General features: G+C 53.6%; 9 protein-coding genes across 9 annotated transcripts; 2 read left to right on the top strand and 7 right to left on the bottom strand.

Annotated features, from left to right (window-relative positions):
* Nucleotides 1-465: 465 nt before the first annotated feature.
* Nucleotides 466-1,874, bottom strand: VTN31DRAFT_865 (uncharacterized protein; the record flags this gene model as incomplete). Its single annotated transcript, XM_069408416.1, has 4 exons — nucleotides 466-635; nucleotides 687-950; nucleotides 1,001-1,632; nucleotides 1,699-1,874. The coding sequence occupies 4 exons, from the start codon at nucleotides 1,872-1,874 to the stop codon at nucleotides 466-468; spliced, it is 1,242 nt and encodes a 413-aa protein (XP_069263721.1).
* A 1,191-nt stretch (nucleotides 1,875-3,065) lies between these two features.
* Nucleotides 3,066-4,268, bottom strand: VTN31DRAFT_864 (uncharacterized protein; the record flags this gene model as incomplete). The annotated part of the gene is made up of 1 exon (XM_069408415.1): nucleotides 3,066-4,268. One exon carries the CDS (start codon nucleotides 4,266-4,268, stop codon nucleotides 3,066-3,068), a length of 1,203 nt encoding a protein of 400 aa, XP_069263720.1.
* Nucleotides 4,269-6,712: 2,444 nt separating this feature from the next.
* VTN31DRAFT_863 (uncharacterized protein) lies at nucleotides 6,713-8,030 on the bottom strand (the record flags this gene model as incomplete). Its single annotated transcript, XM_069408414.1, has 3 exons — nucleotides 6,713-6,983; nucleotides 7,056-7,899; nucleotides 7,967-8,030. The coding sequence occupies 3 exons, from the start codon at nucleotides 8,028-8,030 to the stop codon at nucleotides 6,713-6,715; spliced, it is 1,179 nt and encodes a 392-aa protein (XP_069263719.1).
* Nucleotides 8,031-9,533: 1,503 nt separating this feature from the next.
* Nucleotides 9,534-12,252, bottom strand: VTN31DRAFT_862 (uncharacterized protein; the record flags this gene model as incomplete). Its single annotated transcript, XM_069408413.1, has 3 exons — nucleotides 9,534-11,936; nucleotides 11,993-12,150; nucleotides 12,234-12,252. 3 exons carry the CDS (start codon nucleotides 12,250-12,252, stop codon nucleotides 9,534-9,536), a joined length of 2,580 nt encoding a protein of 859 aa, XP_069263718.1.
* A 932-nt stretch (nucleotides 12,253-13,184) lies between these two features.
* VTN31DRAFT_861 (uncharacterized protein) lies at nucleotides 13,185-13,783 on the bottom strand (the record flags this gene model as incomplete). The annotated part of the gene is made up of 3 exons (XM_069408412.1): nucleotides 13,185-13,438; nucleotides 13,488-13,636; nucleotides 13,689-13,783. The coding sequence occupies 3 exons, from the start codon at nucleotides 13,781-13,783 to the stop codon at nucleotides 13,185-13,187; spliced, it is 498 nt and encodes a 165-aa protein (XP_069263717.1).
* A 535-nt stretch (nucleotides 13,784-14,318) lies between these two features.
* On the bottom strand, nucleotides 14,319-15,093 carry VTN31DRAFT_860 (uncharacterized protein; the record flags this gene model as incomplete). Its single annotated transcript, XM_069408411.1, has 2 exons — nucleotides 14,319-14,992; nucleotides 15,054-15,093. 2 exons carry the CDS (start codon nucleotides 15,091-15,093, stop codon nucleotides 14,319-14,321), a joined length of 714 nt encoding a protein of 237 aa, XP_069263716.1.
* Nucleotides 15,094-17,204: 2,111 nt separating this feature from the next.
* Nucleotides 17,205-18,544, bottom strand: VTN31DRAFT_859 (uncharacterized protein; the record flags this gene model as incomplete). The annotated part of the gene is made up of 2 exons (XM_069408409.1): nucleotides 17,205-18,438; nucleotides 18,534-18,544. 2 exons carry the CDS (start codon nucleotides 18,542-18,544, stop codon nucleotides 17,205-17,207), a joined length of 1,245 nt encoding a protein of 414 aa, XP_069263715.1.
* A 511-nt stretch (nucleotides 18,545-19,055) lies between these two features.
* On the top strand, nucleotides 19,056-20,321 carry VTN31DRAFT_858 (uncharacterized protein; the record flags this gene model as incomplete). The annotated part of the gene is made up of 1 exon (XM_069408408.1): nucleotides 19,056-20,321. The coding sequence occupies one exon, from the start codon at nucleotides 19,056-19,058 to the stop codon at nucleotides 20,319-20,321; it is 1,266 nt and encodes a 421-aa protein (XP_069263714.1).
* Nucleotides 20,322-21,052: 731 nt separating this feature from the next.
* On the top strand, nucleotides 21,053-25,643 carry VTN31DRAFT_857 (uncharacterized protein; the record flags this gene model as incomplete). Its single annotated transcript, XM_069408407.1, has 10 exons — nucleotides 21,053-21,217; nucleotides 21,288-21,422; nucleotides 21,492-21,521; nucleotides 21,577-21,641; nucleotides 21,700-22,132; nucleotides 22,203-23,018; nucleotides 23,076-23,963; nucleotides 24,029-24,230; nucleotides 24,293-24,743; nucleotides 24,791-25,643. The coding sequence occupies 10 exons, from the start codon at nucleotides 21,053-21,055 to the stop codon at nucleotides 25,641-25,643; spliced, it is 4,038 nt and encodes a 1,345-aa protein (XP_069263713.1).
* Nucleotides 25,644-25,807: the final 164 nt, after the last annotated feature.

Genomic DNA, 25,807 nt, shown 5'->3' with positions numbered 1-25,807 from the left:
ATATAAATTGTCCTGGGGAACACGGTACAGACTCTGCCTCTATCCGTGTGTCGGCTATTTATACTCGGTTCTCATCGGATGTCAAATCTAGGGCGTGAATTTCTAATACCCGGATGGAGAATAATTATGGTTCCTGGCCGGAGTTTGTCCGGTCTCGTGGGATGGATTTGCATTGCGGGGTTCGCATCGTGCCGATAACTGACTGGACCAGGAAGTAAAGAATCATCAAGATTATATACAAGAAACACATTCATGAACTAGTAGTGGATCTATATCACGACAATGCCGACATACACACGCATCATCATCAACCCGGCGCCAGACCAAAAACCGTACACAACCCGAACAATCAAACAACGAACTAAACTGGACCCCGTGTCTGCGATATCCAGAAATATCCCATGATTCAGAAAAAGATTAGGGCATTATGTATAATCATCGAATGAGGTGGGAAAAGAAACGGAATCACTGCTTGTCCTTTTCCTTGTCCAGATTGCCCGGCTTTTCCTCAGTGTCGATGTGCCACACCACGTAGTTGGGCAGCCCAATCACTTGGTAGCCGGCGCGCTTCGCCATCTTGGCAAAACCCTCGGTTTCTGCTTGGTGCTCGAACGAGTACGCGGGGAAATTGATGCCTGCGCCAATGTCAGTCCTGGGATAGAGTCCACAGGTGGAACGGGACTCACCTGATCGGTGGACATCCGCCTTGACCAGAATGTTGACGCCGCCGATGCCGTCCAGTTCAATCTCCTCGTCCTTGTTGTTTCGCCAATCGCCCATCTTCGCCATGTGCGTGCGCCCCGTGTCATACTCGGCGTATCCCTCGACCAGGATCTCGTCCGGTGGCAGCGATTCCGCCAGTTTCCGCCCTTGATCCGACTCGATCCATGAGTTGTAGTCGAACCGGCCCTCGATGTCATGCCCGTCCACGTATCGGTGGAACCAGATGTCTGCTCTGGGTCAGCGAATCGTCCCGTAGAGAACAAAAAAAAAGACTTACTCGGCACGAGAATGTCCTTGTCGTGCGCGATAAAGTCCTCAATGATCTTCTTCGGGCAGTCCACAATGTCAACGTCCCGCCAGTAGACCCACGAATGATCGGGCTTCAGCGCCGAGTAGAGCAGGTAGTTGCGGGCACGACCCATGGCCTTGCGGCGCTCCGCCTGCACTTCGAACGCGTGCCGCGAATCGACCTGCATGTCGAGAGTGACGCCAAAATCCTTCTGGATGATGGTGGCACTGCGGAAGGCGATCTTCTCCTCGACCTGATTCTGCACGCGGTGCAACTCCGACGTCAGAACCGCCATTGTGTCGTCCGTCGAGTCGCTGACCAGGAACGCCAGATCGATCAACTCGTGCGGATAGGTCAGCTCGGAGAGGAGATCAAAGTACTTGGGCAGATACGGCGCCGCGTCGCGCAGCGGGGTCAGGATCAACACACGCTCACGGTTCTCGACCGCCTTGGTGGTCGACTTGATGGGATTGAGGTCGACGGTGCTGATGCTCGACGAATTGACCTCGTACGGCTCATGATTGTTGACCACCACGGGGGTCTGGAATCTCGAGTCCCACTCAGCAATCTCGTTGTCGGACATCATCATGGGGGATTTCGGGGGCCCGTAGCAGTAGAATCTGACCACTTGGTCAGCAAAAAAAACTATTCCTTTTCTCCCTCCACAGCCAAACATCAGCCATTACCTTTGCACTTCCGACGCCGTACTTGTGATGGCCCGCCATAAGATCACCACCAATCCGGCCAAGACTACTGTCGCCAAAAACCGTGGCCGCGTCACCAGTACTACGACCGCGCGCCATGGCGGTAACCTCGCCCGGGCGGCTTTCCATGTGATTCCGCCTTTGGGAAGCAACTTCATTTCTCAATGCAAACGGGGAACAACGTCGATGTCGGTCAAAAAGGATGGCGGACGGGGGACAATGAGTCGACAAGGCACAGGCACAGGCCGAAACTGTGCAGCCAGACCCCCGAGCTGCGATTCCGAATCGTCCAGGCCAGATCACGAACGACGCAGGTATCCGGTACAGAAGCGAGTGAGTTGGGGGGGGGTGCTGTCTGTTACAGGAACAGCGAACAATGAATGGGGTACTTTGTTCCTCAGAGACCGCGTAGAATCAGTTCCAAAAAAGAAGACAGTTAAATAGCAGCAAATGATTGGAATCTGAGGCTTTTCGGGGTGAAGTCGCGAGACCAGACAGGCAAAAAGAGCCTGGATGAACAGATGGCCCAAAGCGGTTAGCTTCGTGGTCGAGAACGTCAACTGATTTTGTTCCGACAGTACTGATTGGCCGGACGGAAGCGCTATATTTACCTACGAGCTGGGCTTGTTATGAAATGATCTTCCGTCAGAAAGCAAACACAGCAAGATCCGGCAACATCAGGCATTTTTTCTTAAAAAGTACAGAGTACGACAGGTTAGCAGCCCCCGTACTAATGTCTTGTTGACATTCAATTGACCAGCAGAGATATAATTCATGTCCTCGACAAAGTTACTCAGGCAGCTGCATAACTATCATTGACGTATCTCAATCTTAGCCGCCTCTTTATGCAAGGATTTCAGCTTTGCAAGGAATAAAGCCCACACTGACAGAAGTATTCGTTAACCTCCACAGTTAGGTCCAAGTTTCAACCGGTCCTGATGGCATCCATGAGGCCTACTCCGCAATACTGGCAGGAATTCAACCAAGTTGAGAGGAATGTTAATCTGAAATTCTCATCATGACAATTGTTTCAGCAATCATTCCAGGGGTTTAAGCATTTGGAACCTAACATGGAATACATCAAGGAAAAATCGTGATCAGAGACTCTTTTGGCTAAGATTCTCAGTGTTTTGACTCGTGTTCTCGTTTCGACATAAGTTCGGACAAATCAGGACATTAGGGTTGTGACGAACACGGCAGCATAACATCCATCCGACCAGTGACAAACAGCATGACAGGAACCCATGAATCATTAGGCGTGGGGTAACATGATGCAATGATGAAAACAAAAGGCCATCCATCGCCGATCATCACACATCAGTACTAAGTACATTAGGTATTCCATAACATCATGAGTGTGTGAGCAGGTTTCTCGTTACATGTCGAGGGTCGTCTCCTGCGGTGGACTGCCATGGCAAGGACGACGACGGGCAGAGCGGGGACGACGGGTTCGTGGCCGGAGGAGTGCTTTGCCAGAATGAAGGATGACTGCCTGTGAAACTGCTCGCGGCAGAGCTAGTCGCCGACACTGCTATGGGCGAAAAAGATGATGAACCCTCCAATTCATTGCCCGCAGCCGACTCGCAAATCACGCGCGGACCAGGCAAGTCTTTCGTCTCATCGCCGGCATCCTCGGAGCTCGATGATGGCGGCGGCGGCGGTATGGCGCGGTGCGTCTCCGCCTTGACCGACCGAACCGTCAATTCATAGGCCTTTACGCGAAACTCCATTTCCCGGTGGCGGTCGAGGAGATCCTCGTACTCCTGCTTAAGCACACGGATCTGCTGCTGCAGGTTCTCATTCTCCGCCTGCAGGCCATTCATCTGCTGCTGGAGGTGCATGTTCCGCAACTGGATCTTCAGATGCTCCGTCAACTGCGGCGGCGCAGGCTTCTCCGGAGGCAGCAAGTGCTCGATGATCACCAGCATAAAGTCGATCAGGAAGATAGCCGCTTGGACGATGTGCTCTTTGGACTGCGGCAGATTCTTGGCCGGGTTCCACCCGGCCCGCTGCAGGAAGAGATCGTGCACGCGGCTGTCCAGTTCGCGGTGCAGCTGGCTCAGGTTCTTGCGGCGATTGCCCTCGGCGATGCGGTGCTTCTCGCGCTGGTCGTCGCCGTCGCTGGATATAAAGTCGTTCTTGCGCTTGCGGCCGCACAGCTGCTGCAGTGGGGGTTTGCGGGTGATGTTTCGCGGCGCGACCAACTCCATGATCTCGGCGCGCGTCAATTCATGCGGCCAGCCGGGAGGGAACCACTGTGTTGTTGTTGTTGTTGTCGTCGTCGTCGTCAATGATGACGAGGTGGAGGAGGCTTCCCGCGGCGAGAATTCATCCGAACTGGTCGATGACGGCGGAGAGAGGCTCTGAACTCGCGGCGACCACCGCCCGGTGGTAGACTTGATGGGGAACGAGTCCTGTGAGTTGGGAGGACTCGGCGCATGATACGCGTATGATGACGTGGTGAACGGACCGAACGGCCCGGGAGGAAGAGGCTCAACTGGAGGCAAAGGGGGCAGTTTCCGCAACGTTGGTGGGCTGGCGGCGCGCTCCATGTCCTCTGCGCAAGTGTTCAAGATACTGAGCGGGACATGTCAGCGCCGCGTTCGTCTGTCGAAAGAGGAAGTACCAAACTCACGGCAACGAGCAACGACGCGCTGCGTCTCTGGTCTGGGAGTCGTCCATCATGGTGAGGGGTACAAAACTGATGTATGTGCCAAGGAAGACGAGGCAAAGAGCAAAACAACACGACCAAACCGGCATCAGCTGGGATTACAGTGTGCAATGTACAAAATCCCACCGAAACAAGAACGAGTCCAGACAAATGAAACGAGCCCGCAAAGATCGTGGCCCTACGAGGGGAGACACGGCCAAGCACGAAGAGCAAAAGCATCCACGTCCCGTCTTATTATATATGCGCTAGCCTGATCATTGCATCTGGCCTCTTCTCTCAGCCTTGGATTTCGCAGATCTGATCTAGAGGAAGAGAGGTTCATGCACATGCACATGGGTCTGCAGGACGTGGGCCGGATCCACGAATCTGAAATTCTAAAAGAAGCAGATTGGATTGAGACCCTGCCCTCTTTTTGCCGGCAGCTGGCCCAAGCCTCAACGAGGCTTTGCGTCGACCAGCCTCTTCTCATGAGGGTTCCCCGGGAGCTTTGCTATGGCCCTGGCAACTCCGGCATCAATTGACCCTTTCCACCACATCGTAGCCCACCGAATGGCCCTACAGGAACATGAAGCATCCTTTTTTTTTTTCTATCCCAACCGAGCAACAATACGGCCTCGGAGACCCTCAAATTAACTCTACGCAAGGGTCCCCAGATCTGCAAAAACTGCAGACCCAACTTGATGTCGGTCATTACGAAGCTCTCAATCCCTCCAGCAGTACTACTCGTCAGAATCGTCATTAAACTTTTACGATGCGTCATACTTCAAGATCTTAGCTGGCCGATCGGATACACTAAGCGAGCGAACGAGTTCTTGAAGATCTCTAGCCAGCCCTTGCATGCAGTTGGCAACAGCGGAGCACCCTCCAAATCTGTCCGAGGTAAGGTTTGACCTAACGAAGGATCAGAAGCCGGGGCAAGCAAGAAGTTCGAGAACTTCATTAGAGAACAACAAGGCCCATGTATTACTTAGTACAGTACGATCTTACTAGTAATTTATCAGTCACTGAACCGCACACGACCACCTTCACATTTCCATTACCTAGGTGCTTACCATTGTAACGGCCTTGACAGGGGGGGTCTTCTCTTTTGACTGTTCTCGGTGAAAGCTACAAGTAAGGGCAGGGCCCTTTATTTCCTCAATACATACTGTTGTAGATCACCACACCTACTCGTACATATGGAGTACTGAGTACGAGTAGATATAGCCCTGGAGACTTGGAAATTCCAGATCAACAGCAAGCCACTGCAGAGATCCTTTCCCCCCCCTCTCCTCTCCGCGCCACGAACAAGCCAGCCCACTAGATACATGTACTCCGTATGTACCAGTACGTCCAATCCAATCGGATCGTTATTTAACCTCAAAGTCCCAAACACCAGGAACAAAGCTTGGTTCCAAGGTTCATTCGTGCACTGGGGCAATCTAGAACGAGGCACAGTCGGGGCTATCAAAGTAAAAAAAAGAAAAAAAAAAAAAAAAAAAAAAGTAACGGAGCACTCCGTAGCCAGTCGATTCAAGCGAAGATCTCCAAATCTCAAAATATGGTCCTGACGCAATGACCAACTCCTCGAGGGTCTGACCGCACTAAATACATAACTACGGTAGATACGGAATATGAATTGTGCTAGCTTGCCCTTGCAATGTCTGTAACTCGTAGTTACTCACTGGCTCCGGTACGGAGATCTCATCTGGGAAAGTTTGGTTCATGGTCGACTTGAAATTGAATGATTCTGTCTGAGCTGTCATATGTATCTACCAATCTATCTTTGCTGATCGGGGCAGGTTCATGCCATGGTAGCCAAAACTATATATGTATTGATCCTGGGAAAGTCTTGCAGGATTGTCTGAGCGCAATGCGCCGCTCCTTTCTCTGGGCTTGAATAGTAGTGTTGAGTCGAGGTGCAGTCTTCTTGTCAGAGTACTGGCAGTCTAGCTCCAAAATAGGTCGGCTGTCCGAGGAGGATGCTGGTAATGCTCAGAGCCAACTGCAACGAATGATTCTCACTAGCAGATGGGTTCAACAATACAGAAGCTCAACCTGACCATGCGGAAATGGGCCACTGGACATCCAACGCTCTGTAGTCTACCGCTCTCTCGCATTTGATGTGTCCATGTAGTGGATTGAAATCTACTGCCCAAGCAAACAAGGAGAGAACCAAACCAACCGTACAAAAACAACGCTCAAACAAAAACCAAAGAAGGATTGATTATTACCATACAACAGTCGCGAAGGAAATTAACCCGCGATATAACAACGCAACCAGCGTAATCATCTCCGATCCAGCCCTTGATCGAACCTCGAGACCGGCGAGCCGACTAAGGCTTCTTACATCAGCAGCGCAAGCAGACCGCACACCAACGCCGTCAGGCCGGTCGGGGGCACCAGGTTGCTCACAGCAGCATCCTCGGACTCCGAGTCATCGCCGCTGGTGCTGGAGCCATCCATCGACGTGGGGTTGCGCTCGTTGGCCTTGCACTCGTACGTTCCCTGGATGGCATCGTTGTCACGAAGGTCATCGAACTGGCTGCAGTCGAAGTCGTTGTTGCTCTGAACGTTGAAGCCGCCGCTGACCTGCTCCAGGGCCGGGAACTCGACTCTAGATTTCCCGTCAGCATCAAGGTGTGTGGCAGGCAAAACCTCTCCACCCTCGAGAAAAGAAGAAACTTACTGCTCAAACTTGCCCACGGCATCCACAGCACCGGTGACCTTCTCCAGGTTGGGGAAGCCCCGGATGTCGGTCAGTTCGTTGTTGTGGGTGATCGACAGACCGCCGTTGATGGTAGTCAGCCTCGGGAAGGAGATGTTCTTGAGGTTCCGGTTGTTGTCCAGGCTGAGGTCACCGCACTCGGTCAGGTTCGGCGCCCGAATGGTCTCCTGGTCGACGGCAATGAAAGCCAGCTGGCCGGACAGGGACTTGAGGGAGGGAATCTGGACATCGCTGGTGTTGCGGAAGGTCATGTTCTTGCCCTCGGCCAGGTTGGGCAGATCAACCTTGAGCTTGGGCGAGTTGGCGGCAATGTTAAACAGACCAGTCGAGTTCTTCAGGTTGTTCACATTGATCTCCTGCAGAGCCTTATTGGCGGTGATATCAAAGTCGCCCACGGTCTTCAGCTCGATGCCGTTGAGGTTGACCAGACCGGTGTTGGTGATGCTGACGCTACCAGCGTCCGTCACACCCTTGGTGAACTGCAGGCCCTGCAGCTCGGGCAGGGCGGCGAACTTGATGGAGCCGACGGAGGAGAGCTCATCGAAGTTCAGGGAAGTCAGGCGCAGGAGACCCTGCAGCTCGAAGGTATCGCCAATGCTGCTCAGCTGCGGGGCGGAGATCGAGGTGATGTTGGCGGCGCCGCGCGCGATCAGGCTCCCCTCGATCTTCTGGATCGAGCTGAAGGTGAAATCACCGGCAGCATCCTCGTGGAAATGAATATCGCCCTTGATGGTGCTGCAGCTGCCGAGGTCATCCGCATCTCCCTGGGACTGGATCGTGATCGGTTTATCGCTGCCGTCACACTCTGCCCAATCGGTCGGTCAGGTCCCTGTGTATTGTAATAAACGATTCCCCGAGCAAGGGGGACTTACTGGAAGCGGCGAGGGCCAGGCCACTGGCCATCAAGGCCTGCAAGAGGTATTTAGTGTAGGCCATCTCGACGACAACCGACGATGGTCAGAATCTGGTTTGAGGACACACAAATCCGTTAGTCGAGACGGCAATTGCACACACCACGGAGATTGATGATACGGGGGAATATGAATTGGGGGATGCGAAGAGTAGGGTGGCTTTGTTGCTGTTCCCGCATTCCAGAGGAGTTGCTCTTTCCCACGCCATTCTCTCCATATCATGCAGGCAGCCAGCAACACGCCGATGAGGGAGCATTCCCATTCCGGACAGACGGACGCAAACGGGGAGGGGGGACAGACTTACAGAATGATGGGTGGTGATAAATGCTGGGGGATAGCCGGGGCGGAATAAGCGCGAAGTGAAGGGATGGAGAGCGGACCGAATAAAAAACAAGACAGAAAAAAGAGCGGCGAGAAAAAATTCAACAGAGGCGTCGAACGAGGGAGAGAAAGCAAAAGACGAAGGAACAACTGACCACACCACCAGTTGTGGCAAGAACGAGGCTTGGGGAAGGAGCGATTGGAGTTGGATCAAGGGGAAGAGAGTAAAATAAGACAGGAAGGACCCAAGAAAAGAAGGAGCGAACCAGGACACCCTGAGGGAGTTGGTCAAGAGGGAACCAGGAGAAGGTCTGCATGCCGCTGATTGGCGGACCGCGATCGGCTTGGCCTGTTCGAGCCTATCTTGACCGGTTTTGGTCACCAAAGTCTGAAACAGAAGGGTTCCGGTTGGTTCGATCAGGGATGGAGAGTTTCGGAAGAATGGTAGTTCCGGTCCGGAGCCCAAAGTTGGCCTCGAGGCTCCGACCGAGGAATCTTTGCTGGACCCTGGTCCACAGGAATTTTCCCATGTTTGAAATCACCAAGTTAGTATTTATGCAGCGACAACAGGCTTCGAGATTAGACAGGTCCATTATTAGAGACAATTGTCCCGATGTTGTGCTCGAAGACGTTGTAGTGATACATACATGGGCTTGCTGGACAACAAATCCATGGGGTAGTCATCGCTCCACTGTTGTGTCGAAGCTGGAATCGTTGATTTGATCCATGGCATACGTCAGCCCACAGGAACAGGAACTCTTCGGACGCGTTCTTTGCCAGAATCGCCCCGGAGTGGAGTGGATTCTGCAAGCTGAGCCTGCGAGAGTCTGAGAGATCATGAACGAGGTCCGCCATGAACGAACGGTACGGTAGTTCTCTTCATGACCCGAGGCACAGTCAAACTCTCAGTGACAAGATCTGGTGAATCGATAGGTAATCTATAAGGAGCTTTTGTATCCTGGGATGGTGGATATCCAGAGCAGCATGAATATTAGATAGATCGCGTCGAGAAAAATCACAAATCCAAAGGAAATTATGGACTCGAAGAATGACAGAAAACAATCACATGCATATAGTAAACAACGTTCCAGTATACAGACTAAATGCAAAAAAAAGAACATCACATCATTCATACCATACTACCATCGCTAGCAAAAAAAAAAAAAAACATCTCAACCATGGGACAGAACAGACATGACCGCATGGACTAACCACTGCACATCAGGCATGCCTCCTTGTTCTCAATGCTGCACTGGAGCACCTTTTGCGCGTAAATGTCCTCGTCCCGCTCCTCGCTCTTTCCATCCTCCTCGGGGCTGTCCCGCTGACCGGCAGCGTCCAGCGCCCCGTCATTGCTCACAGTGCGAGGAGCTTCATGCGGCAGGCCACCGGCCCGCCGCAGAGGGTCCGACACCCCGTTGACGGGCGAGCCATGCGGACGCGACACCACCGCGGTTCCAAGTCGCTTCTTGCTGATGACGTCTGCCCGCGCGACGTTCGTGTCCGCCACCTTGAGCTGCTCCTGGTCCACCGTAAACTGGATCGGCGCAGATGCTGCCATCGTGCGCAGGTAGTACATGCCCGTCTTCAGACCCATCTTCCACCCGGCAAAGTGCATGCTGGTGATCTTGCCCATCGTGGGCTCCTTCATGTGGATGTTGAGCGACTGCGACTGGTCAATGAACGCCCCGCGATCCGCTGCCATCTGCAGAATCGTCCGCTGCGGGATCTCCCACACAGTCTTGTACAGCGCCTTGATGTCCGCCGGAATGTTGGGAATGTTCTGGACGGACCCGCCTTCCGCAATGATGCGGTTCTTCATGTTGTCCGACCAGAGCCCGAGGTCGACCAAATCCTTCAGCAGCCAGGGATTGACCACCTGGAACTCTCCCGCAAGCACACGCCGAGAGTAGATGTTCGACGTGTACGGCTCGAAGCACTCGTTGAAGCCCAGGATCTGGCTCGTGGACGCTGTGGGCATCGGAGCCACCAGCAAACTGTTGCGAACACCGTACTGGGCGATCTCAGCCTTCAGCGACGCCCAGTCCCAGAGGTCCGTCGGGGTGCGGTCCCACATATCATACTGGAGAATGCCCTGCGAAACGGGCGAGCCCTGGTACGTCTCATACGGGCCCTCCTCCTTGGCCAGCTGAACCGAGGCCGTCAAGGCAGCGTGGTAGATGGTCTCGAAGATCTGGATGTTCAGCTGCCGAGCCTCGGGAGAGTCAAACGGCAGGCGCAAGGCGAGGAAGGCGTCCGCCAGACCATTGACACCGACGGCGATGGGCCGGTGGCGCAGGTTGCTCTTACGCGCTTCGGGCACTGGGTAGTAGTTGATGTCGATGATCCGGTTGAGGTTGCGGACCACAACCTGCGTGACCTCGTGCAACTTGCCAAAGTCGTATTCCCCACGGGCGGCATCGACAAAGGTTGGCAGTGCCAGCGACGCCAAGTTGCATACCGCAACCTCATCTGGCGCCGTGTACTCGATGATCTCGGTGCACAGATTGGAGCCGCGAATGGTACCAAGGTTCTTTTGGTTGCTCTTCCTGTTGCAGGCATCCTTGTACAGCATGAAGGGATTGCCAGTCTCCGTCTGCGCCTCGAGAATGGCATACCACAGCTTCTGCGCCTTGACCGTTCTACGACCGCGACCTTCCTTTTCGTACTTCTCGTACAGGGCCTCGAACTCCTCGCCATACACGTCAGCAAGGCCAGGGGCCTCGTTGGGGCAGAACAGCGTCCAGTCCTGATTCGCCTCGACGCGTTTCATGAACAGGTCCGGCGTCCAGAGGGCATAGAACAGGTCACGTGCGCGAACTTCTTCTTTGCCATGATTCTTGCGAAGATCCAAGAACTCAAAAATGTCCGCATGCCACGGTTCCAAATAGATGGCAAACGCGCCAGGGCGCTTGTTGCCTCCTTGGTCGACATACCGAGCAGTATTGTTGAATACGCGCAACATGGGAACCAGACCATTGGAGGTACCGTTGGTGCCGCTGATGTATGAGCCCGTGGCCCGAATGCGGTGGACATTGAGACCAATCCCACCGGCCGTCTTCGAAATCATCGCGCAGGTCTTCAAAGTGTCGTAGATACCTTCGATGCTGTCCTCTTTCATGTCGACGAGGAAGCATGAAGCCAGCTGAGGCTGAGGAGTGCCTGCGTTGAAGAGAGTCGGAGAGGCGTGTGTGAAGTACTTCTGGGACATGAGGTTGTAGGTCTCGATGGCCTTCTCGATGTTTTCTCCATGAATGCCCACAGCAACACGCATGATCATGTGCTGGGGGCGTTCTGCCACCTTGCCATTTATGCGCAGCAGATACGAACGCTCCAAGGTCTTGAAACCGAAATAGTTGTAGTTGAAATCACGGTCGTAGACAATGGCCGAGTTGAGCTCATCGGCATGCTTCATGACGGTCTCGTACATCTCTTTCGAGATCATTGGAGCGGGTTGGTTGTTCTTGGGGTTGACATAGTGATAGAGGTCCTCAATGACGGCAGAGAACTGTTTCTTGGTTTGCTTATGCAGGTTCGACACTGCTATCCGGGCCGCGAGGATGGCATAGTCGGGGTGCTTGACAGTCATATAGGCAGCGGTCTCGGCAGCCTGTACATACATCGTCAGCTTGAGATAGATGGTCAACTGGATGAGAGTTCACATACCAAGTTGTCCAGCTCCACCGTAGTCACACCCTGGTAGACGCCAGAGATGACCTTTTGTGTGATAGCGGCAGCATCGACATGCTCCATGTCCAGGCCGTAGCAAAGCCTCGAGACACGAGCTGTGATCTTGTCGAACTGCACGCGTTCCTTTCGCCCATCTATTCGACCCGTTAGTTCCAGGACGAAGTAACGTGACAACGCACTCGACAAGCATCTAATCGTGATGTCAAGAATGACTCACCTCTTTTGATGACGAACATCTTGTCTTATGATGTGTTATGATCGGAGAATGACTGGATCGTGTACACCCAAGATGCTTCAAAGTAGTACTTTCTGCTCGTGGTGGCTATAGGGAAATGGTGTCGAAAGAAGAGGGGATGAATGCAAGAGACGTGTCGTTGTAGTCACAAACCAACACTTGGAACAATTAACAAATCACAAACGTGCACCTTTCGAAGGTTGAAGGTACACAGGAGAGGATGGTGGGAGACGAAGAAGAGAAAGTCGAGGGCGGAGGGTTTTGAGAACGAGACGCGCCAGACAACGCGATTTTCGTGTTTGGCGGAATCGGATCTCTTGGCTTACAAAACGCGCGACCCGTAGTCACGTGATTTGATTGATTGATAATCATCGCGGTCCACTTTGAGAGGATCGACCCAATAATAAGTAGTTTCTGGACCACCTCTAGCTTCCAACTCAAGCCTGCATACATATCAAAGTGACAACAATCCGTCTGCACTTTGCAGAAGAAAGGCTGGGCTAAATCGAACAGTATGACGGACGATTTGGAAAAGACTTTTCATGTGCTATCATTGGCAATCACTCCATTAGGACGCAGGAAAGCAGAGCGTCGAACCTTTTGCGCTTTGTATCAGTGGTGACTTGACGGAATCGGAACTTCTGGATTCTTTTTTTTTTTTTTGTTATTGGGGACTTCGAAGTTGTTAGTCAAACACTCCACTTAACTCCTGCACGTCTTTCGTGGCTTCGACATCCACTGACTAGCGTACGGAGTACTTCTTAGAGCGTCCGGAGTACAGAAAGCACTGCACATCTACACAAAAACTATTAAAGGTAACCATGTACATTGAGCAACCAGCTCAATCTGTAGAAAACAGTCCCAGAAACGAAGGAGAGTTATTATTGGGTCCACCACAAGACCCGGTGGTCTCGGGAAAAAGCAATGGACGATTTACAGAAGGGCAGCAATGCCAATGACGACAGCAGCGATCCCAGCAGTAGAGCCAAGCTGCAGGGCTGGAGCAGCATCCGGCACGTCGGTCGGGGCCGCATTGCCAGAGGACGAGGAAGAAGAATCATCGGAACCAGAGCCGGAGTCGGAGTCGGAGTCGGAGTCGGAGTCGGAGTCGGAGCCAGACGAGTCATTGGAGCCAGTTGCGGTAGAGGACGCACCCCCCGACGCAGTGTTCGTTGGGGTAGTGATTTCTGCCGAGTGAGCATGGACACGCCGATTGAACCCTCCGGGATTACGTACTGACGGAGTGTCCGTTATCAGAGCAAATGTCTGCATACGCCTGCAACGCGGCCTGCGCGTTGGAATCGCAAGCGTCTCTAATCGACTTCTGGATATCAGAAGAATCGGATCCGCAAACTGCCTTGAAGTCGATGGGATCGGGTTGCTCTCTAGTACATCGTTAACACCTATGATCACAGTTTCCAATCGTCCAACCCCTACCCGACGACGGTAAGCAAGCAACCCGGAGTCAAGGCCACAACGGTGTGGCACAGGGCGATGGCGGAAAGAAGCAGACCCGGCTTGACGATGCGCATGTTGGATTCTCGAGGTGCTCGCAATTAGAACCTAGGGTCCTGGCGAATGACGGTTCTGCGGGATTGAGTGAAAGAAAGGAGTGACAGTAAAGGAACGACTGTGCAAAAACGACCTAAAGAACGACAGGAAACGATCGATGTGGTAAGGAGGTCACAGCATCGAGAAACAGAGGGTGAAGTTAAGTCTGACTGTCTACGAGTATATTTTACGGGGACTCCGAAAGTATCGAGGTGAAACACGCTAAGGCGCCACATGCACCGCCACAGTTGGAGAAGCCAAGGCTAAGAAGGTGACAGTTAACATTCACCCAAGGAGAACTGAACGAATCAGGCACATAGCTCGACGTTTTATACACTTGAATCTTGAAAATACGATACTAGTAGTACCTCACTGAGTTATGAATCCTAATCCTCTATGTACAGCCATTGTCCTACAACAACTCTCTATCTATCCAACTGCTGCTCTATACCTACTAGTATATATGAAACAACTGAACTTCGACCCACCAACACGGAAACACTTACTACTAGTAGTTTACTCATTGCTCCATGCAGGGTCTTCTTTGCTGATGATCACCTCCTGAACCGGCAGGCGATGATCCACGATTTGTCGACCATTGACTAGATCATTTTCCAAGGCTCTTTTGTTCGCTTCCTCTTCGTCTTTGGCAATGCCGGCCTGGACATGGCGCTTGATCAACCTTTTTCGAGCGGTCTCAAAATCGACCTCCACAAACCACAGCTCGTCCATGAGATGCGCGGCAGATTTCCACGGCTCTTTATCGAGACTCAGATAATTACCCTCGAAGAAGATCACGCGCGATGTGGGCGGAATCGGGATGTCGTCTTCCACGGGATCTTTGACCGCATGATCGAAGCTGGGTGCATACACGGTCGGCGTGGACGGGGTCAGGGTTTCCCGAAGCCGCTTCACTAATTGCAGAAACTTGTCTCCATCGAAAGTAAATTCTGCTCCTCGACGGGCCGCAGCATGGGCGGGATCTGGCATCGCAGCCAATTGCGCACGCGTGAGATGGTATCCGTCCATGGGGACGAATGTGGCTACCAAAGGGCGGTCAGGATATTCATTCACATAGAGGGCATTGACTCGATCGGTCATGACAGTAGCCAGTGAAGTCTTGCCAGATCCCGGGATGCCACTGATGCCGATAAGCAAGCGGGATGTTGCTGGAGCGGACTCGAATTTTGCTGATGGTCGGTCAGCAGGTATCCTTTGTGTAGCACCAATCCAATCAAATGGTTGACTTACTCCATATCTTCTTTACCAACCGGTCTACTTGCTCCTCCATCGCGGGGGTGAGGAGTTCTGAAGTATTCCTCAAGCTAGTACTACAACGTGCGAGAGTCTCAGGTGTTCCTTGGCAGAGTAACCAGCAAGTGAAACCGCTCTATTGACGTCAACCCAAAGACAACCTTGCGAATCCGGTCCCTGTTGAGCAAAGTCAATCATTGCTTTGGAGCATGGAGATTGGTGCCATGGAGAATGGGAACGGACAGAGCATGGGCCAGTATGCTATCCTGGCTTAACCGATTTTGGTAGTCAGCGTAGTATTTCGAGGGGAAACGCTTGGCATTTTTACCTATTCAGGTATGTATGAGTCTCTCTACGTAAAAGCCCCTCCGAACATTAACAATGCGGGGCACCGGCCGGATATTTATGCGGGACTTCCGCTGTCTCTAGAGCTGCTCTCTTCAAGGCCCTTCTGATTTTGCGCCCCGAACCAAACAGGGTCATTTGAATCGACATGCAGTTCTTTGTTCGTCTTGAGAAATCGGCTCGACTTCGCTGACGGTCAATGCTTGTACCCGTCCCGGCTGAATGGCGTGAACTGATGGCGAAGAGTCCGTTTCTAGGCTTTCCAACGTCCGACTCCTGTATGGGAGACAGGACTGTCTCCAGCCGTCTGCGTACCGACCCGATTTCGACATCTGTCGATTACAGGATGATCGGCCTATGTTTGCCACGATCATAAGAGGTGTCTCCTCCAGCAGCAGTCCCTCATGGTATAGCCACACACGAACTACAAGGGGAGGATGCACGCTTTCTACTGCTGGCATCGGCATTCCTGGCTAGGCTCTTTCGGCAGGGACATCGGGCGCGGGTTTACTCTAGCATTCTGTTCTCAGTGATGCCATGCGTTCAATCTAGCTCTTACATCAAGGACAGTATCGTGCAGATCTGTACCAGTTTTCGCAGATTTGGCCATGATGACGATGTTCCCCGACTCCTGCACCATATTAGCGTCTGTCAAACTACTATGCAGCACCACGGCCGAGGCTCCAGGGTCATCATTATCATTCATGAAACACATGCATCCCGCTTACCCAGTTCTTTTCACTTCCCCTGTTCAATGGGCTCTCTGGGTATGACCCAGGTTGTGGATTTCAAATCTTAACCTCCTCGTTTTCAATTGCTACGGGAGTTTCCCAAATGCTGAACGGTCGCCATGGAGTCTTGGTAGTGGTGCTGCATGTCATGGACGGACCTTGCATAACAATCCACAGGGGCACACCGGGCGCTATCATTTTTTGCGTGAACTCGTACATGCCTGCACGATATTTCGTCCTCGTTGTATCGGCAGAAATGCACCTGTGACAAGATATTGCTAGAATAAGCCTTCGTCCGATGTGGCACGTGCAAAGATTCTCGCCGAGGATCGAGGTGGTCGGCAGTAGAACTCGTGGATCCTGTCTCTGGCATTCATCCGAATTGACCGGTTTATTTATTATTACTGTGGCAGTCAAAATATTTGATACGAGGGGGCATGCTGCATGTGAAGACGGTCAGTGGACGCTGGCAAGCCAATGCAATCACTGGCCAGTGCGGTATGATCTCTGCTGGATTCTCCTCCTTGTCGTGCCGGTCTCCTAGGGCACTACAAATCATGTGACTCATGGATCAAAAGCACCAGGGCATTCATTCGAATGATCCGACCAAACGTCTCATCCGAGGACTTCAAAGTCTCTACAATTCTCCATAGGTGAAACCGCCAATGGCTTTGCCATGTGGTGGACTTTCGTTTTTCTTTGCCACTTAAATCATGATGCTTTTCCTAACCCTCTATGCGCCAGGAAAGACAATATAATCACAGTGCCTGTGCAAGGACTGCGGATTACATCTTGTGTGTCGCAGCCATCCATAACCTCAACACTCCCTAAAAGTAGTGACGCCTGGAGAAGATGGGATCGCATCGGTCGATCTCACGGCAAATGCATTAATGACCTTCCCTTCCCTCTGTTTCTCTTGTTCAACCAGGAGATGCCATGGCTTCCCTTCCATGCATGATCCAAACAACATAATATCACGGCAACACACCAGACGACAGGCCAAAGCACAATGTTTGGAGAAAAGGAGAATTCAAAAAAATTCACGTCTCGCCAGGAGACAGAGGAAAAGAAGTCACAGCTCGTTATTATTATGATCATTATTCAGCCCTCGATTTGACGACTCCGATGATCGGTCGATCATGCGCGGCAGTCCAGCTACCGCCCACCACGAGTCCGGAATGTCGTCTCGACGGGCCAGCCGATCGGCAATGCCCTGCATCTGGTCCGGCGCCGAGGCCTGCGCCAGGACGGTTGATATCGGCGGAAGTCTCCGCGCGGGGGGCTGGTTGTCCTGTGTCATGCCTAGGGCGAGGTTGTGCAAGAGAAAGCGTGCGCGACGGCGCACCTCGGAGACATCTGGGCGCTGGCTCGAAGAGTCTGCTTCGGTATCGGAGTCCGTCGTGCCATCTGGGGAGTCGCAGGGATTAAAGTAATCTGGGTAGGGATCCAGCATCAGGTGCATAGTTGTGGGTTGGTTCGTTGCCGCCTCTCCTCCCGAACGCGCCGACCTGGATGTGTGCGTAGAGGATGCTGCGGCGGCATTTGATGTAAAGGACGAATCGGCGCTGGGCAGCGTGGAGTCCGGCGTGATGGTGGTCAGGAGCGTCTCCCACGTGTCCTGCTCCTGGTCGTCGTCATCCGGACTCGCGCTTCGCTCCCGATCGCCAAGTCCATCGATCACCGGTCGGTGAGGCGATGCGCTGCCTCGGGTCTCGTTTGTTGACCGGTTCTCCGGGCGATGGAGGCCCATGCGACGACGGAACGTCCGTAGACCAGAGCGTTCGTCCTGGGTTTCCGACCGCGGAAACGTGGTTTGGGTGATGATGACATCTGGGTGAGGCGCATAACGGACTTCACCATGGTACGCCAACGCCGGCGCGAATCGTGGAGTGTACAGGGGTTCATCCGAAGGCGGGCGCGTGGTCGGGGTGTCGCGATCGGCTGACGCGCTACTAGATAAGGGCATCTCGAAGCGGAGGTTAGACTCTCGTGGAATGCGCATGCGCCGACCAGGTCGGTTGTGGCGAATCGCGTCGCGGAGCAACATTGGGCCTAGTTCTCGGATCGTACTGTCAGGGTCAGGCGATCGCGACTGGCGCCCGGGCCGGGAAACGTCGTCTCCATCGTGATGGTAAACCTCCGACGTCTGCCGGGATAGTGAGGAGCGCAGTGGTGCGTTGCTTCCATTAGCGCGCGACAGGTATCGCACCGCTCCTCGTCGGCGAATCGACGAGCGCGCTTGCGCCGACGGGTCGCTCTTGAGAGACGCGGACTTTGCCTCAGCCGAGGACGGCTCCCGATACATCCTGCGCGCATAAACATTAGCCACCGCCCCTCTTCTCTCTAGAGCTGGGCTTCTTAGAAAGAAGCGACGCTCTAAAACGCTATCGAGTTGACTTACGGGAGACCCATGGTGCCAGCAGGTCACGGCAACACCCAACTCGTCGAACTGTCGCGACAAAAGAAAACAATATCAGAGGAGTTCAGCAGGACACGCGATCCGGCAGATTATCTTCCAGAGGAAAGTCGAGGTCAAAATCACAGGAAAACACGAGGTGATCTTGTATCGCGGCGTCAGGAAGAACCAGGTTTGCGCGGATCGCAGAGCGCGCTGGGGGAGGCGGGAGGCGATAGCAAATGTGGACCAATCAGACGTCGTGAGTCGCGCTGCGCTGATGCGCCAAGCAAACATTGAGATCAGTTATTCAATATCTTTCACGTGACTTTGATGCCCCAGGCAGAAATTCATTTATAATCCAATCGCACAGGTTCGTGTGCTTTTTCCAGGGCCTGCACGCACTGTACCGCACGACCTCGAGTCACCTTGTAGAGGCAGCTCATTGTCGGCAATCCAGATAATCATGCCAATGGTACAATCGCTCTCGCCTGCCTCTCCGTCCCGCATCGCCTCCGAGATACTAGTATGATCGAGCTCAGTCTCGCCCGAGTATCTCGACTGGTGCAGCCGTCGTTACTGCGCTGGAAAGCAATCCATATTGCCGGAACAAATGGCAAGGGATCGATCGCCGCGTATATATCACGCCTCCTGACGGCGGGTGGGGTTCGATGGGGTCGCTTTACTTCGCCACACCTGATCGACCGCTGGGATTGCATCACTGTAGACGAGCAAGTGGTCCGGGAACCGTTGTTCCGCCAGGTCGAGGATCAGGTCAAGCATCGGGACCAACGGCTGGGATTGGGTGCAACAGAGTTCGAGCAGCTCACGGCAACCGCATTCGAGGTATTTGATCGCGAACAGGTCGATGTCGGGGTCGTGGAAGTCGGGTTGGGTGGTCGACTGGATGCTACCAATATTCTGACAAATGTTCTCGTCTCTGTCATCGCCAATATCGGACTTGATCATGAGGCCTTTTTGGGTAACAACCTCGAGGCGATTGCAAGTGAAAAGGCAGGCATTCTAAAGTCTGGAGTCCCATGTGTGTTGGATGGGACCAACGACCCGGTGGCGCTGCGTGTGCTGCAAGCCCGCAGTGCGGAACTTAAAAACAATGCGGCCATCGCCGAACCCAGGATGGTTGGTCGGCAGTTCCCGAATCTCGCGCAGCTGTGGGAGCAGGGGGACTTTGAGCCGCACCAGAAAGCTAACATGGCTTGTGCCGTGCTGGCGGTGCAGAAAGCTCTCGCGCAGATCAAGCCCGAGAAGAATGTTGACGATCTGGTCCCGGTCCTTTCTAGTGTGCAGTGGCCCGGCCGTCTCCAGCACATTTCTCTCCGTGATCTCGTGGGATACAAGCAGCCAGCCCTGTTGGATGGCGCGCACAATGGCCAGTCAGCAAAGGTTCTGGGACAGTACGTCGATCGTAAGTTCCGCCGGACGGAACAGCCAGTGACCTGGGTCATTTCTGCAAGTCGTGGCAAGAACCTTGCTGAGCTGTTCGGTCCACTCATTCGGCCCGGGGACAGCGTCGGCACTGTCGCCTTCGGTCCCGTGGACGGGATGCCTTGGGTCCAGGCTGTGGATCCGATCCAGCTTGCAGCGTCTGTCAAGTCGCTGTCTGGCGTCACCCACGTTCGCGATTTTGGCGGGCAGCTTCTGATGGCGATGGAATGGGCGTCTGCGATGGCCAATGGTGGACCCATGGTTATTGCTGGCAGCCTGTATCTGGTATCTGATGTCCTCCGTCTCCTCCGTGATCGATCTTCAGGACGATATGCCGAGTACGAGTAGACTCTGCAATAACATCTCTGGCGACTGGCGTACACTGGACAATACTTTTGTGTGAGATCGATGATAGCGGCTTTGGCAGATAGAGACACCAATTCGAGCAGCAACACCTGCAACAAAAGACTTTAGTACAACTTTGTGAGCATGGCCACTAGCACAGTAATCATGGTAATTTTTTTTTGGGAGAAGCAGTTAGTACTAGTAGCTGTTGGGGCTGCGGCAAGCATCAATCATCAACTCCGGCACTGCGGAGACACAAATCACCTCCGTTTCACACCCTGATGACCTGCATAAACTGTGAGTGTGGTGGTTCGTCCTTCTTTCTCCAGATTCTTCATTCTCATCCAACTGACCGCATCTGATAGCAGCCAGGCTTGCGAGGATCGTGTTTTAGAAGGCGGTTTTTTGGGCTGGCTGTAAACAACACCTCCGTCCCGCCGAACAGCGGTGGAAATTATCGCAACACCACTATTGTGCTCGATCGCTCGAGAACTGAGCTTCTAAACTCTCTCTCTACGACTGTCTCCGTGTCCCCCAAATCGACCAAATCCTCTCGCTCCGGGCCCCCCTCTGCCTACCTGACATGCGGTCCGTATCCCCGCGTGCTTACGGTTCCCCTCCTTCGTACCGTTCCCGCTTGAGGCTGAATATTGTGCCGGCATTGGTTCCGAGATTACACTTGTGAATTGTTGGTGCTTGGGGAGGCTCCGTTGTTCGACTTTGCGCCATTGAAGATGGCGGGCCGTCAGGACCAGGCCGGGGATGGCGACACGGCCGTGTCTCGTACTCCCACAACGCCCGGAAAGCCTCGACTGCAAAAGTCCAACACCAGCCCGATCAAAAAGGAAGAAAAACATCAGAAACAGGCTGCCAAGGATGTGTCGGAGCTCAAGGACTATGTACGAATTTTTCCCGTGGGATTTGGCCCGCTCAAGTGGAATGGACGGTGCTGACGATTCATCGCTGCAGCAATTGGGCGACTGTCTGGGCAAGGGTGCCTTTGGATCGGTCTACAGAGCGCTCAATTGGAACACGGGAGAGACGGTAGCCATCAAGCAGATCAAGTTGGCGGATCTGCCCAAGAGCGAACTGCGAGTGATCATGGTTCGTGGGTCTTCTTGTTCCATGGTTCCGGAGCCGTCTATATACTAACGAATCCATTGCTTTCCGCAGCTCGAGATTGACTTGCTCAAAGCCCTAGATGTAAGCCAGAGGCTCGCGATTCTTGAAAGCTCATGCTTGATATTGATTCGACCAGCATCCAAACATCGTCAAATACCACGGTTTTGTCAAAACGCCAGATACCTTGAATATCATTCTAGAGTACGATTTGCCCGAGTTCAGAGTCGGCCCGACATCGGTTCCAGGCTGACGATCTCAGGTACTGCGAGAATGGCTCGTTGCATTCTATTGCAAAGAACTTTGGCCGATTCCCAGAGAATCTGGTGGCCCTGTACATGGAACAAGTCCTACAAGGCCTCCTGTATCTCCACGACCAAGGCGTAATCCATCGAGACATCAAAGGTGCGAACATTCTCACCACAAAGGAGGGACTGGTCAAATTGGCCGACTTTGGGGTCGCCAGCCGCACCACCGGGCTGCATGAATCGAGCGTGGTGGGGACGCCATACTGGATGGCCCCCGAGGTCATCGAGTTGTCTGGTGCCACCACGGCTTCGGACATTTGGAGTTTGGGGTGCACTGTGATTGAACTGTTGGAAGGCAAGCCTCCGTATCATAAGTTACAGCCCATGCCCGCTCTCTTCCGCATCGTCAATGACGACCACCCTCCATTGCCGCAGGGCGCATCGCCGGTGAGCAGTTCTTCTTCCTTTCCCCGCTTAGACGGGACGAAGAGGGGCAAATGTCTGACTCGAGAGACAGGCGGTGAAAGATTTCTTGATGCAGTGCTTCCAAAAGGACCCCAATCTGCGAGTTTCCGCTCGGAAGCTGCTGAAACATCCCTGGATAGTCAATGCGCACCGATCCGAGTCGGTCGTGCCGAAGAAGCCGACTGAGTACGAGGAAGCCGTCAAGAGCGTGCAAGAATGGAATCAGGCCCTTCGATCCCCGGATTCGACAGTCAGGCGACCGCAAAGGTCTGATCCCAACAACTCCGCCCATCACCCACGCGCCGCCTCGGGCCAGGTCGGAGAGTTGCCCAAGTTGACCATACCGGACAATGCATCCAAAGCGGACGCGGATCGGTTTCGCTCGCCAGTCATGGAGGATAACTGGGATGACGACTTTGCCTCAGCGATTTCGCCCCGAGCGCTCGATCTCCCTCATTTGCGCCCGCAGGATCATCTGGGTGGATTGCTCTCGTCGGAACGACTCAAGGCGTTTGCTTCGATTGATGGTCCGAACGCGCGAGATGCATCGGATAGCTCCGTAGAAGGCGAAGCCACGGTGAAGGGTCCAGTGCAATCTGAGGAAGCCGATCCTCTGGAGACCATTCGGCCAGTGCCCCGCAAGCCGTCGAATGAGGAAGAAGGTCAGCACAAAGGCAGATCTCGCCGGACGACATCCAAGGGCTCCTATCTAAGCATTCCGATCCTGGGTCGCCCTGCAACCCCACAACCGAGACCCCCTCGACAGGCGCATCCAGCCGCTTACTACGAAGAGAGTGCGGTGGAAGACTACTCGGATCTCATTGAAGCCAATGACGATGTTCTCGAACGGAAACTCGGGGTCCTTCAGGTAACCGCTTCATGCTCGGTGCCTGTTTCGCGAACTAACAGTGAAATCTTTCTACAGGAGGCCGAAGACGACGGTCCTCGGACAACGATGCTGGTCGCATCCCAAAAAGAGTCGATACGTAGTACCAAGTCGGAGGAGAACCGATCGCGCCGTCAGCAACAGCAACGAAAACGTAGTTTCATCAAGCGCAGCCGATCGTCGATTGAAATTCAGAAGTTTGCCGAAGATGAACACGACGAAGATTTCTCGGATATTCTCGGCGTCGAGCAGCGTGTTCTGGAGACAGCGGAGAGTGAAGATGGATCCGACTTCATGCTCAACTCTCGACTGTCCAATTATTCGTGGCTCGGCGATCAGGATGACGAAGATGATCCGTTCGCTCAGCTGGAGGAGGGTTTCGACGAAATGGACCTGGAGGCGAATATCGCTCGAGACAAGAACGCCCGACTCCGGAACCAGGTCGAGAGCCTGGTCAGCTCCTTGAAAACATCGCAGGACGACGACGTCCTTGCCGATATTTCAGAGCAACTGGTCTGCATCTACAGTGACCTGCCGGAGACAAAGAACATCATCTTAAGCGCGCACGGGATGCTTCCCATGCTGGAGATTCTCGAGACGTGTCGCCGCCGAGACGTCATTTACAACTTGCTACGGATCATCAATTCTCTTATTTACAATGACTATGAGGTCCAGGAGAACCTCTGCTTTGTCGGTGGGATTCCGATTATCAATCAGTACGCATCAAAGAAGTATCCTCGCGAGATCAGACTTGAAGCGGCTGCTTTTGTCCAGCAAATGTATCGGTCTTCCACTTTGACGCTGCAGATGTTCGTCAGCGCCGGTGGACTGAATGTGCTGGTTGAGTTTCTCGAGGATGACTATGAGGACGAACGGGATCTCGTCTTGATCGGAGTCAATGGCATATGGAGTGTTTTTGAGTTGCAGGTGCGTGTGCCTACGCGAATCCTTGGATGAAGCTTGCTGACGCGTGCCTTGCCTTTTTGTCACAGGGGTCAACACCCAAGAATGATTTCTGCAGGATCTTGACACGAAACTCGGTCCTAGATCCCTTGTCTATTGTCCTTAGCAAAGTGCTGGACGAGGATGACGAGTTGGCGGAGATCGAAGGACGTATCGCGAATATCTTCTTCATCTTCTCTCAAGCGGAGAATCATGTCAAGGAGATGGTTGCGGAAAGGACGGTGTTGCACAGTGCGTGCCTCCCATGCCGACATTCGAACAATCTAGTTCTTCGACTGACAATTGCCATTTAGGGGTGCTGAAAGAATTGAAGCGAATGACACCAGCACATCAGATCACCATGTTGAAGTTCATCAAGAACCTGTCCATGCTCTCGACGACGCTGGATGCGCTTCAGAATTCCAACGCCATCGATGTCTTGACTGACCTGCTACGGTCCACGATGAAGAAACCTCACTTCCGGGAGGTGTCGAACCAGATCCTAAACACAATCTACAATCTGTGCCGCCTCAACAAATCCCGGCAAGAGGACGCCGCTTTGAATGGCATTATCCCGCTTCTGCAGAAGATTGTCAAGACGGAGCGGCCGTTGAAAGAATTCGCGCTTCCCATTCTCTGCGACATGGCATATTCAGGCAAAGTTGGTCGTCGGGAGTTGTGGCGCAACAAAGGCCTGACATTCTTTATCTCCCTTCTGTCCGATCCTTACTGGCAAGTGACGGCATTGGATGCCATATTTACATGGTAAGTGCATCTCGTGTTTGGAATGACAGTCTTCTCATAGGGCGTAGGCTTCAGGAAGAAACGGCCAAGGTCGAGGAGCATCTCTTGAAAGAACGCGTTGATGGGCTCACCTTTACGGACGCCATCGTTCGATGCCTAGCACTGTCCAAAGCTAATGCGTTTGAGAACATCCTCGAGCCGCTCCAGAAACTGTTGCGTCTGAGCCCGCCGATTGCTGCCACCTTTGCGCGGTCCGATCTGTTTTCCCGAATCGGCCAGAAATTGCACCACAACAAGGCTGCCGTCCGTCTAAATCTCCTCCGTATCCTCTCCAGCATCTGCGATGCAGCGGAGGAGCAAGGTGACCTGCTGGCGCAGTGCGGCCTTCTTGACGCGATCCGAGAGCTCGAGAACGACCCCGCCGTTCTCGTGCGCGACATGGCAGGCAAACTGGTCAAACAATTCGAGGAAAGCGAGCACCTGACCGGCGCAAAACGGCGAACCCTCATGAGACGGACCAGCATATCCACCATGTCCCACCAGAGCCTCGGCCAGAACCTGTCGCGACCTACCACGCCCCAGGTCGGCCGGCCCGGCCAGTCCAGGGGCTTCTTCGACGTTCGCGACGCACCATCACGACATCCACGCAACGGTGGCCTTAGCGGTCCCGCGCCGCATCTTCGGCCACCGAGTCGCGACGGCAACAGTTCCGTTCTGGGACCTGCCGGTGGGAATGGAGGCGGTGGTGCTGGTGCCGCGGCGGGGCGCAGCCGGGTCCCACGGCCCAGCAGGCTGTCGTTGATGGGATCCTTGCCCCCGGACGACACTAGGCCGCCGACCCCGTCCTCCAGCCGTTCCCCGTCGGCCGTGAATCCTCCCAGACGACGACGGATGACGAACAGTGACCTTGAATGGTCATGACGATCGTTGTTGTCGTTCTTTCTTTCTTTGTCGTACATCGTCTTCTTGAATTTCCTCGTGTGTTGATGGTAGTGAGTTCAGTGAGTTCAGGTAGAGATGGTGACGGGAGAGGATCTCCTGCTTGCATAGCACCGGCGCTGTGGGTTGCGATTGTGTGTGTGTTG

This window comes from Thermomyces dupontii (genome assembly GCF_041956625.1).
Source record: "Thermomyces dupontii strain NRRL 2155 unplaced genomic scaffold VTN31scaffold_1, whole genome shotgun sequence".
NCBI lineage: Eukaryota > Fungi > Ascomycota > Eurotiomycetes > Eurotiales > Trichocomaceae > Thermomyces > Thermomyces dupontii.
The sequence above is the reverse complement of the archived record's forward strand: the minus strand, read 5'-3'. Positions and strand labels throughout refer to the sequence as shown.